At 43.4% G+C, this 13,405-nt stretch overlaps 1 protein-coding gene across 2 annotated transcripts in view; it reads right to left on the bottom strand.

Moving 5' to 3' along the window:
* Positions 1-13,405, bottom strand: part of LOC120902786 (glucose-6-phosphate 1-epimerase) — a 47,315-nt gene that overhangs the window by 20,862 nt on the left and 13,048 nt on the right. For both annotated transcript variants that reach the window (XM_040311783.1, XM_040311782.1), the window contains exon 3: positions 13,246-13,297. In XM_040311783.1, coding sequence (XP_040167717.1) covers positions 13,246-13,297 — 52 coding nt within the window. The remainder of the gene's footprint in view (positions 1-13,245; positions 13,298-13,405) is intronic.

The raw sequence follows: 13,405 nt of genomic DNA, 5'->3' as shown, positions 1-13,405 counted from the left end.
TTGGCTTTTTCTTCTTCTTCTTTTTCTTCTGTGTTTTATGCTTTTTTTTCTGCGTGTCTGTGTGTGCCTGTGTGTATACCCTTCATTTTCATCGCAAATGCAGCATTAATCATTGCTAGGGGCATCAAACGATACCTTCGCGTCGCTAGCACAACCGGCGAGCCGGTTGGGTGTTTTTGGTGGGATGGAGGAAAAAATGGAGGTGAAAATGTTGAAAAAGTAAGATAGTTACATTTTCTTTACCGTTACTAATTGCCTTTTGCACCGGTATACATCGTTTATCGTAGCGGAGAAGTAATATAAAAACTTTTGCGCGTGAACGTTGATGCAAATTCTTGAAGCTTGAAAGACATTTGCATTAGATTGTTATCGATTGAATGAAACAATTTGAATAAAAATTGTTTATTATTATTCTCTTTGTTGTTTTCGTTAGTTCTGGACTACCTTTTTAATGATTGTTGTGGGTTTTTTTATAACAATTTCACAAAGAAGATTAAAAATGTAATATCTTTAATTACAATTATTTATATTCATCACAGGAATGTTGAATGTTTCAAGCAATATCTATATAATACAGAGGTCGAGTCATCCACAACATTTTATCAAAAAGCTTGGGAAAGTTTTGACAGCTGGATGAAAAAGCTTCAATAGTTTCTGGATGAAAAAGCTTCAATAGGTTTTAGTTGCTGTGCTTGCAGTGGTCTGAATGAATTTTCGGTCATTTTTACAACGTTTGTTCATAATTTTGTACTTACGATACTTACGAAAGTTGGCGAACATAAAAAAGATAGAATTAGGACCTAGATTAGATAGATTAGACTCAAAAGGACAAAAGCTAAGAGGCTAGATTTTTATCGCTTTTGCTGGGCGACATTGTGGGAGACATCTGTCAATCCCTGCATACAAATTTCATTACCCCTCACCAGCCCTCACCGATTTTTATACCGGAGCCCCCGGAACAGTTACGTCAAGTCGAGAAATGTCATTTTGCTCTGAACAACTTCACCTTGTCATTTAAAAAAACCTTGGTTTCAAGCCTGAAAACAAAACTTTTCGCCTCGTATCTGGCAAACATTTGCTAAACAATCGAAACCAGTTTGGGCTCCATTCTTCGTCAATTGACAGATGTGTTCGACCATATTTGAAATGTGACAGTTAAGAGATAAAACATTGCTGATCGAAATGTACTTACCAGCAAACGAAAAAAGTTGATTTCTATTTTGTATTTATTTTCATACATATATATATAATTTGTATGGAAATTTCTACTTTTGGCACGTATGAATAATTGCTTGCTATCAAATGTTATACTTTATGTCAACAATCAAATAGTTGAAAACATGCCATTACTTATGTCCTGATATTTACTCAGCAATATTTAATGTTATAAATAATTCCGTGCAGATAACATGGTTCAGTTACATCTGCTTGTATTCTCAAAATTATTAACATTGGTTTCTTTTTTAACCGTTGTTCATCTCACCAGTGTTTAAGATTAATTATCTTCTATAATCCATAATAGGATGCTGAGTAAATTCTTGTACATAAATACAACGCTCATCTTGCTAAGAAAATGGAAAACTATTCCACGCAAATGTATTGATTCATGACGACAAAAAACCCTTAAAATGTTCTACCCGTATGGATAAGCTTTGCAAATTGTTTCCTTTTGACAAGGTCCACCTTTGGTCTCGGTCCACCCTTACAGCAAACCACCCCGTTCTAATCTTCCATCGCTCGGATAGCACAAGAATTCCGCACTTAAAAACTAGACCAGACAACAGCTAGAAGATAATTTACGATCATCAGGCTTCCCGGAGTCCACCGGTCTTTCTCTTCTTTTCCGGCGGACACACCGGCCCCAAAAAGGAACACAGTTCACACAGTTGCCGATCGAATAAAGAGAGGTTAGGAAGGAAGGCTAACAGCCAACAAAAACAAGAAAACAAACCATCACCACCACCATCTTTCTCTGTCATCACACGCCTCCCGAATGGACATTTTCGGAAGCTGAAGCCCCGTTGGTCGATTAATGCAGCGCCGCCTGGCTACGCGATGGAAAGATGAGCAGCCGGGGGTAGCAGATTGCAGCGCACACGCAAAAGGGCTGTTGCGAAGGTTGCAAAGACACGGATGTGTGAAGCGCACTCCTTCACGTTGCTTGCCTGCCGGCCGGGAAAAGTTTTTATTTGCGCGAGTTTCGGGTGGATTTATTCAGCACTTTTGCGATGCCAAACAAAAAAAAAAGAAAGAAATCCTTCCCAGGCAGACGCAACCACAAACTCCACCATTTCGTGCAGACATTGATAGTTTGCTACAAACTCTGTGTGTGTATTGTGTAAAAAAATCGACACGAAACTCAGGACATGTCAGCTGAAGAGGTGCAGTTTGGCAAAGAAGGAAGAAAAGAGAAATTACACTCACTCGGTCCCGCCTTGGTCCTGCGCCGGTAATCGTTCGTTCACATTTCGATCGTGCCGAGATCGTCTGCGTCTTGCTTTGTTAGCGGCCACCTAAAAAACCGTACACGAATCTGCTATCCACGCGGTGCTCTAGTTTTTATTTACACACACACACGCCCAGCAAAGTGCAACGGAACCTGGCCCTGGGGTAGGACAAGGTGGCTGCCGTCGTCTCAACCTTCCGCAGCTTGGCTATAACAACCAGGACACACACACTCACACAGAAAGAAGCGGAGCGTTTGGAGCATGGCCATATTTGAATTCCTTCCGTGTCTAGATCGCGTCTCATGCTCCGCCCGTAACGAGGCGACGGCGAACCGGGGTTTTTGCTACCCTCTCTATTCGTGCTCACATTCCCACAAGAATGGGCAATATCCTTTTTTCGTTGGTTGTTGTGTCGCTTCTCGCTTATTTCCTTCGTTTGCCATTTGTTGGAGAGCCAGTTTTTTTGTGTTGTGGCTGTTTTTGCTCTGAAACTGTGTGTGTGTTTGTATGTGTGTTGTCTAACTTTTCTACAACTTCTCCAAAGCTTCGTTACCGCCAATGCCGTCGCTGTTTTTGGGAAGTTGCGTTTTTGTCCTATATTTTCTCCCCCTTTTTCTCCGAAATTCCCTTTGCCTTTTGTCGCTTGATGTCGATAACACCGTCCTGTGTATCGTGTTTCTTTCTTTCTTGGTCTTCCCTACCTTGACCTCTAACGTCGCTATGCGGGAAGGTTTTGCGATGTAGTGCTCTCCGCCGCTTCGCCTTCGATTCCTATCAGTCCCGTGCGCTGTTAGTAGACGCTCTCGCTAGTCTACTGCACTGGGAAGCGCCTAGTTTTGATGTGTGTGTCATCGTGTTTCCTCTGCTTTTCACCGCCCAATAAATGCGCCAGAGAGAAGGAGAAGTACAGAGAGAACTGCACGTCAAAGAAATCCCAGTTGCATCATCATGCCACGGAAAAATTGCAGGATGTAAGGTCGTGTTTTGGATTCCCATCGGTCTGCTGGTATCATCGAAAACGTCAGGAGGAAAAAATCACACCAGTCTGAAGTAGATCAGTCAATGTTTGTTTGTTGCATCATTTGTAGGATAACTTCAACCAAACAAAAGCCTTACATATACCCTACTCGAAGTATTTCCTTCAACAGCTCTCTTTTCGATGCAGTTAGTTATTTTCCTCCATACGCTTGGAGCTCCTCCATCGGTGCTCATCCTCATCGACCTGTCAACGTCATCAACTACTGTTAAAAGTTTCATTCCCTTCCAGTGGTGCATCAAACGGTGCTGTCGCTGAAAAAAGCTCTCAGGCACGGACAACACATCTCTCCCGTGCACTACATCACGCTGTCGCAGCGTCTCAAGCAGCGTCTACGTCTAGGAGGAGAGGCTCCCGTGTACGGTACGGCACCCAACAGTAAGGGAAGTTTTTGCACGGCAGTCTCCGTAATGTTGGGGTTTTTGTAAAGTTTAACATCATTTTCTTCACTCAGAGTCTTCCGAATCCTAATGCCATGCCATTAAGTATTGATTAATTTGATCGCAAGAGGAAGCTTCTGATGCGTTAACCACCAGGTGACTCCATGGTGCAGCATTTAAAACTTAAACGCCTTTAGTTGATCATGTTCGCTCACTAAAAGTGCAATTAAAAAGTCTCACAAAAGGTCTCTAATTACACATTTGTTCGCGAACGAGGACACACTGCAACTATTACCAATTGATACACACTGCCATTTTCAAACACAAACCATGCCACACCACACGATGTCCTCACCCTAAACCCCGAACGCATACTTCTATTCTACACCTTACGCATCTCAATCCTCCGTTATTGAGAAAGTTAGAGAAAGGGTCGCCACGTCGAAGCAGGCTTCTGTCGCGACAGAGTGTTGACTATTTTTTCCCCTTCTGTTCTACCTTCGGTTTACTTCAACATCTTTCGTTCGTTGGAAGGTGCTGCCACATCTTTCGTTCGTTGGAAGGCGGTGTTTGTGTGTGTGTGGTTGTACGCTTCAGGAGGATGGCAAGCGCAAAATCAATTTTAACTTTTTTCGCTAACTTAGGATATTATTTTCTCACCCCAAAAACACTCTTTTTCCCGTTGTGTATCGTGGGTTCGCGCGCTCAACGTGCAGTAAACGAAAGGAAAGGCATCTACATCCTCGCCAGAGGCGATAGAAAAACAGAGAGAGAGAGAGGGAGAGATTGTTAGCGACGTGAGTCTTTCGTTATGAAAAAAAAGGACGCTCACCGGTTATGCCACCTGTCGAAAAGTTGCAGCGATAGAAGTTATTTCTACCGACGCTTATGGGTGGGTTAGTTAAGAACATCCGAGTGGGAAAATGTCACAAATATGGAGAACGGTGTAGACAACATTTGTGTAATGGTTTTGAAACTCTTGGAACCATCTTATGAGAACCTTTGCTAAACATTTGAATGTATAGTAATTTGTGAATATTTTTTAATATTATCCCTTAAAAAATCCCTTTATTTGCTTCCTTATTTCCTTCATCTTAATTTTCTCATTCGCGGCTAATTGCAACTCTTATTGTACGCTCCAATCTACCCACCACAATTGCTGGAACAAATCTTTCCAGCAGCCTGTCCCATGCTTTCTTCCTCTTGCCACCCAACCGTGGCACCCAACTTCAATTATGTGTATGAAAACTCATTTCATTTAAAGTTTTCGTATGCAATTCTGGCCGAATGAGAAAAAAAACCAAACCTCAAACAAAACCAAAACCAAAACGAAAAAGAGTATGCCCTCAAAGCCCAGTGAGACAAACCGGTCGGATGCAAGGAGCAGCACGGAAAAATGCGGACACTTTCCGCGGATCGAGTTGGCGCAAGTAGCGGAGGTTCTTTTTTTTTTGCTATTGCGTGTGCTTGCTTTCCACCCAAAACCCCGACGGGCCCGACAAATGGAAACTTAAATGGCACCCCCAAAAACTTGGACCCCGGACTCGGAAACGCTCGCTGCAGCGTAGTCGTCATCTTCCCTTCCTGTCCCTGGCTGCTTACGCGCTCGTTCGTTGGCCGGGTTTTCCGCGCACCGAGTTCGCTTGTTCGTCGTCCTTGCGTTGATCCCTGCGCGAAAGCCGATCGGCTGCAGCACCGTGGCACCAATGTGCATCGAGCGAACAAACACCAAACTCGACAAAAATGAAAAAGAAAATCGCTCCATCTCGAGCACCACAAAACCTCGGTTCAGGCTCCTTTATATGAGTCCTCACTGTGTGACACCTCTGCGTGGAGTTTTTCCCTTTATTTTTTTCTTTTTTTTTTGGTTATAGCCGTCAATCCTTCTCGTTCTGTACGGGCGGGCGGCGCACTCTGCTGAAACGTTCCCGCAGGAAATGCTTCCCCTTTTTGGGGGCGAGCGTTCACCAAACCCTCCACCCAGCCCGGGAAGCTTTTATGCAAGAGAAAAAAACGCATAGGAAAAGAATTTTAAAACACAGACACACGCACGCAAACACACCCGTACTCGTACAGAACAGGGCAGGAAAAAACACGAACCGCCTCTTCACATCACTGAGGCAGCATCCAAGCTCGGCGCGTTTGCAGCTAAAATTTTTTTTCTGTTGCGCCACCTTCTTTTACCCAGCCCTTTGATGGTCGCTTCCTTCTTCCCACTTCTCACCCTTGGAACGCACCAGCCCCTCCTGCTGCCGCTGTGGTGAACTGCAGCAGCAGTAGTGCCACGGATGAACCGAGAGAGAGAGTCATGTGAAGGTGTTGTTTTATTTTTATACGCCTCTCTCCATCACTTTCATTAGCAAACGGGACGGCGTACACCGTCCGGGGCTGGGAAATATTCTGCCTTTTTTTTGTTTTGTTCGGGCAAATATTCTTTTCTTTTTACCCTTTTTTTGTTATTTCGCCGAATGGCTAGTGCGGCAGGAGACATCGATTGTGTGCGCGTTTTAGTCGTCTATTTTGGAAATTTGTCCGGTCCGGATTGGCCGCTCGGCGGACGCGGCTGATGAAATAATCGACAAAACGGCTTTATGTACCGAAAACGCGCAAAGTTACAGTGCCATACTCACAACAGTGATCAATGAAATAGGTAAAATTTAAATAAAAAAAAGCTTTAAGGATAAAATAAGGATGTATTTCATAAAAAAGTTGCCTTTTAATGTTACAACACTACTGAACAAACTGATCGCCGCCAGTGCTTTGAAGTAGGGTGAGGCTATTTTAATAATTATTTCCTAAAAACAACGCGCGCTCGATGAACTTATCACTGTGGAAACCAGTGTCCCTTTTTAACTAAAAAAAACCCACCAACAACCACTACCAGACACATCCTCGCGAAGTAGGAAACGGAGCGCCACTGGAAACACTGGCGTGTAGCGCTGTGATAGGGAAAAGGGTATGCAAAACATACAAAAAGGAACGTGCCCAGCTAGAGGGAGCCACCGGCGTAATAAGGATGCAAGGATGGAGCCGGAAGAATGGACGCATACCGCGCGTCCGCGGATTGCCCCGACTGTCTGCCGCAAGTTGAATGCTGCCGCGCGCGTATTCGCGTTCATTCTTTTGTGCCAAACTTTGTCCAAACCCACACTCACCCCTTTTACTCCCTTTTTTTCCACTACCAACCCGTCACTATCAGCGGTATTTTTTTTTCGTATGCTATCCCTTATCCTTTGGTCATCTTTTAGGTACGTATTTTTTTTGCAACGTACAACGATTTCTCATCAGCCTCGTCCACGGCCCACGTTCGTCCTATCGTCCCCGGTGCGGTGCGGTACAATTTCGCTCGCGTTTGCTTTTAACGAACAATCCCTGGCCGGTGGAGAGGTGGTCCAAAGCAGTGGGGATACAGAAAACTAAAGAAGCAAAAAAAAGGAGAACGAGATACAGCAGCAGGATGAAAGGATACTAACCAAAAACTGAAGAAAAAAAACTCCACAGGGCGCGCCACGTTGGTAATGAAAATGGAGGAAAATGGTTGCACAAAATGGCTCGATTTGGTGCAGTGGCATCACCGGTAGATGCACATTTTATGTGCCAATGCAAGTGGAGGAGAGGAGGGCGAAAATAAAAGAAACTCTGTCCACTGAAAGGATATTGGTGGGGGTGAGAACGCCCGGTAACAAATAGGAAAACCGCCTGCCGAAAAGTGTCCGATAACGGGCCTGGGTGCATGTTGGGCACTGTTGGGTGTAATTTGTTCTTTATCGTGGTTGGTTCGCAATGGTTAGCGAGTTTAAGTTCGAGTTGGAATGTTTTAATAAATGTATGCTTATGGCATTGGGCAGGTCTGGTGGTACAGTCGTCAACTCGTACGGCTTAACAACATGCCCGTCATGGACTCAAGCCCCGAATTGACCGTGCCCCCCCATACGTAGGACTGTGACTATCCTGCTATGTGTAATCAGTAAGTAATCACAGAAAACCAAAGCCTACCTTAGAGGTACAGGCAGGCTTTGACCGACAACGGTTGTTGAGCCAAAGAAGAGAGGAGACATGCTCACGACATTCCTTGTTTGGTATAAATGCCTACACTGTACAAAATTATGAATGTTAGCATAAATTATAAATAATTAAGTATTTAAGCACATTACTCATTAACCTTTACTATGTCAATAGCTGAGTTAAAGTTGAACTCCACTCTCAAAACTGTCACGATCAACTGAACATCCCAAAATCATTTCTTAACACAGTTTACATCACCGCAAAGGTTACCAAAATCGGAATATTGATAAAAATCTGAACCAGACTCATGCATTAATTAAGGCAATTAACTATGAAGATTGCGTCTTGATCGTTAAAGGAAAAAAGTCAAATAATGAAACAAAACAGTGAGCAGAGGCTCTTGAAAACAGTCTATCGAATATGAAAATTAAATTAGCATTTTGGAATTAATGCTCTAACTGGCGGACAGTTGAGTCACAAAATTAAGGCACCTCATCAATCTATAAACAGAGCAACAATCAAGGAGATTAGAACAGGCATAATAAACGAGAAAGTAATCTGTTACTAAATATCAAATGGTCTGTATGTACCATAACCATTACCTACCTCCATGGTATTGTACAGATCTGGCTCTGGATAAATAATACAAAAATAGAGCTATTCACATAATGTTATACAGTATTATCGGTAATTTTCATACATGGTTCACGTCCTTGCAATGGTTGCAATCAGTCAATTCAGCAGCAAATTTGATCGATATCGCTTCGGAGCGATAGAATAAATTAATGCAACATTGAGCTTTGCCATATTTCCCCCCTCACTTTTGATTTGTTTTGTGCTCGTTATGTGCTTATTTTTCAAATGAAGCCATAAGTTTTTAGTTTTTTCAGAATAGAATAAAAACGCCAACAGGGAGAAAAAAGTGATGCTAGACAGGATGGTAAATAAAAGTGAGATTCTGTCTCGTTTTTCAGCAAAACATGAGCTGATTATGTATGGCGTTAGGATGAGGATGTCAACCACAGTAAACCAGATCTATTTATGCACATTGGCACATACATATGTGTGTGTGTTTGTGTGCCCGTTAGGTAGTACTGCCGCGGTCGAGTCTGGTTTTACACCCCGGAACAAACCTCATTTACTAGAACACCACACCCGCCACCCGCTTGTCGCGCAGTACAAACCAGCAGCAACGCCAAAAACCACACCACTCGCATGGTTCGCGCGGCTGGTTCGCAAATTCAGCGCAATAATAGTGACCGCCGATGACACCAGAAAAAAAAATCCCTCCAGCCTCTAACCACAATACATAACAAATCGCTCGAGCATAGTGGGTTTTTTTATTTTTGCTGCTGCGGTGCAAGCATTGGGGAAATAGGGAGCAACAGAGGAAGAAAAACATGGTTATAATGGTGATTTTAAATACAACTACACAAAAAAAAATTAAAATTCAAAATACGCATCTATTTCCCATTCTGACAATGTACAATGCACTATAACAAAAAAAGCAAAAAAAAAAACACACACACATCGCCTCAACCACATGAAACAGTTTACCATGGAGCACGAATTAAAAGTACACGCCTGGGTTTGCGTTGTTCGCGGTTTGTTCTTTGTCTGTCTGTCGCTGTTTAGTTGTTCATGCGCTTATGCTGGTTGATCATGGGATGCATGCATGAACGGAGGATTTGATGAAAAATTAGCAATACCCATGCAATGTGAGATGTTCAGTGAGGGTTTTTTTATTAGTGCTCGTTTTGAAATTGATTTGAAAACGCGTAATTCGATGCTTTATTTTTAACGTTTTACAGGGTTTCCCACGATTTATTGGTCAGTTCCCATGATTTTTTGGTGCGTTCTCACGATTTTTTGGTCGTATCCCATAGATTTTTGGTTCGTTCCCATAATTTATTGGTATTTTCCGATTGGACATCAATACAATTGCACCAAAAAATTCTGGGAAACGACAAAAAAATCGTGGGAACGCACCAAACAAACATGGGAACCCACCAAAAATTGATGGGAACCAACCAATAAATCGTGAGAAACCCTGTATTTTAAAAATCAATCAGTTTAACCGGGGCAAAGCTCTTTCTCTCTGCGCTTACAGAGAACAATCTAATGGTTTCAAATTCACCTTTTTTAAGGGTGAAATTAATTAAATTCAAAAGCAGTGCAATGTTTTGTTTGCTCATTGAAGCGTTTTTTTCGGGTACGATTTTCCTCCCGTGAAGTAACTAACTGCTTCCAATCGGTCAAATTTACATGATACACTCATCAAACCAACGTGTGTCCGAAGATGCGTGATTTGAATTCGTGTTTTGTGTTTTGGAGGCTCTTTTTCTCTCTATCTCTCTTATCCTGCACGTGCCGAGGTTTAAAGCGTATTTTTGCCGTTCTTTGTTTCCCTATTCCGGGTACTGATACACCCAAGGGTAAGCATATCGTGTTTCGGGATGGTTGAAAGAATTCAAGCACCACCAAGATTGATAACGACTGTACTGTACACACACAGGGACACAATACAGCACGCAGCATCAAATGATACAGCGAGAGTGTAGACGATAGCCAACCAGGCAGCTGTGAAAAAATCGGATCCAAAGTTTGCACTAGCTCAAATATGCACCAAATGAACAAACCCCTCCAGCCACTACGACCCAGCTTTCCCAGCTTTCCCAGCTTTTAAAAAGAATGGGGTGTCTGGGAAAGCGCTTTTCCAGCGATTTCCACTCCGTACACTCATCAATCCCGTGCCGGGAGGATCACAATTCATAACCTAACCAAACCAACGTGCCCCGAACCCACAGACCCCCATCCCTCTCCTTTGTCTCGTCCTGCCCGACCACCAGAGAGACGAGTTTAGCATACGTTGGAACGAAAAAAAAAATCGGGGAAAAAAATCGCATTCTAACCAATGGCAACAGCCAAATGATGACCACAACACACCGATTTGCCTTGCCTACCTTCCCCTGCCGGCCCTTACAACTATGGACTCTGGGACTCAGCATGGGTATGTGCGTGTTGGTGAAAAAAAAGCTTTCCACATGCTCGCATCCTTTCGCCCGCCACATATGGACTTTGTGGGCGAAAAAGTAAAGCCTGGAAAATGCCCGGAAGAAGGGAAGGGGAAATCAAACAAAAAAAGGCGAATCCTCCTCCACTTCCACCCAATACTGTACCCTCCCCTTTTTGTGACTAGGACAGTGCGTTAGTGCGTGTGGGGCCCCGGTGCGTGAACGGCGATGGCGCAGTGATTGTGTAAAGCGATAGTGAAGGCACAAATTGCAAAGCACTGGCTGTGGGGTGTGGGGAAAAAAGGATGCGGGGTTTAAAGGGGGTGTTAGCGATAGATGGAGAGTTTTTTTCCAGTTTTGCCCCATGCCCCAAAGCACAACTCGCACTAATGAAACTAGAAAGAAGGGGGGGGGGGGTGTAAAAAAACAAACGCAAACTCTCATCGTCGGGACCGGTGGGAGTGTAGGAAAAAAGGGGGCACAAAAAACCATGCCACCCCGCTGCCACCCCCTGCAATGGTGGAGGAAGCACCGGAAAGGATCGTGGGGCAAAGGGTATAAAAACGCGCGCCTGCCACACACACACACACACACACACACGCACATGGCCATAATAAATTTAATCACGTTTTCTACTTTGTTCTCGTCAGGCGATTATTCTTATTATTGCTGGAAGCGAGGGATATTGCTATTTTTTAGCACTTTTATGTGATATAGAGTGTTGTTTTCTTTCTACACTTGGCATGTTAGTATTATTTTTCATGCTTGCACCGTTTCCGCGATTGTTGTCGTTGTACGGCCAGGTGTCATAGATGTATGAAGCGGTGAATTAAAAATCATTCGAGGTTGAAAGGGATGAACAAAAGTGTGTGTGTGTGTGTGTGTGTGTGTGTGTGTGTGTGTGTGTGTGTGAGTCTGTTTTTTTTGTGCGTGTGTTTCAAATGACCGAAGAAACCTTTTCATGTTGGCATTTAGTGATGACAAGTTTGAAGGTTTGATTTTTTTCCTTCTCTTGCTATTGCCATTCAATAGCATGGGGATACAATTTATCATGTTTCGTGATGTATCACTGTTAATTTTAGCTATAAGCAATTATATGCAACACAGTAATAATAAAAGCTTGCAATATTGTGTTACTCAGTAAAACAAATACACACAATGAGCACACAAATCTCTTGCGTCAAGTAAATGGGCACGATCATCCTGCATGAATATTGCTGACTTTCAGGTATACAGTAGTGATGTGCTATATGGAACACACCCACGACTCCGATCCGACTCCGGCAATTGTTAGTTCGATTCCGACTCTGGGAATATGGAACCACTAGATCCACCCGAAGTTGGAGTCGTCCGGAGTCACCCGGAGTCGTCTGGAGTCGCCCAGAGTCGCCTGGAGTCGTCCGGAGTCGTTCAGAATCGGACGATTCCAAACGGCTCCGAATGATTCCGGACGACCTCAGACAACTGCGGACGACTCCGACTCCGAACGACTCCGAGCGACTCCAGACAACTCCAGACGACTTGGACTCCAGGCAACTCCGAACAACTCCGGGTGCCTCCAGACGACTGCGACTCCGGACGGCTTCGAACGACTCTGAACGACTCCGGACGACTCCGGACGACTCCAACTCCGGGCGACTCCGGGCAATTCCAGACGACTCCGGGCGATTCCATTTCGGACGATTTCGAATGACTCTGGATATTGCAGCGCGGATCTACCTTATGGAGTCGATTCCGAGTTCATTGAAGTCGGATCGGAGACGACTCCGGATTTTTGCCATCTTTACCCATAACTAGTATACAGTCAATTGCAAACATTTGGTGCATATCTATCGCTTTAATGAGACTGATCCTCGAATTCAATGCATTTACTTGTCCCAATTCTCAATTCTGGATGGATCAAATTGAATCAATGTAAAAGTGTTTCACTCAATTAGCCCTTCGACATCTTCCTTGGCGCGGTAAGATGCCAGATTATAATGCTAGTTGCTTGTTGTTAGGAATATACTCATTAGAACACAGACGAGAAGTATCTCAATGCTCATTTGTGGCAAACGTGTTAACAAGCGAAATCGATGCCATAAATTTGCTGGCAAATATTAACATTGATGCGCCTGAAAGGGACTATTCGTTCTGACCCATTAACATTAGACATTAACGATCTAGATCACACTACACGCCATCGTGAACCGATTGTCAGTATGTGAAGTGTCAAAGTCCTTTGATTTACATTTACAATGTTGACAGTGTAAAGAAAAAAATAAGTTTCGTTGCGAATAGCTTGCGTATCTATTTTAAATGTTTTGGGTAATGCAACTAACATCTTCTTCGATCTTGTTGTGCAATATGTATATATGACTCACCTTACAAACAACTGTTCTTGATTATTTACTCGCCAGGACACCACGGTTGCACCTGCAAGGAAAGTACAAAAAAAAAAGATTATTTATCAATAAAAAGCAATTTTCAATCTAAAACTCTTCCATACTAAAATTGTCGTGTGAATTGAGAAAACGCGTACGA

Source organism: Anopheles arabiensis, chromosome 3 (genome assembly GCF_016920715.1).
Source record: "Anopheles arabiensis isolate DONGOLA chromosome 3, AaraD3, whole genome shotgun sequence".
In the NCBI taxonomy this organism is placed as follows: Eukaryota; Metazoa; Arthropoda; class Insecta; order Diptera; family Culicidae; genus Anopheles; species Anopheles arabiensis.
This window is presented reverse-complemented; position numbering and strand designations above follow the sequence as displayed.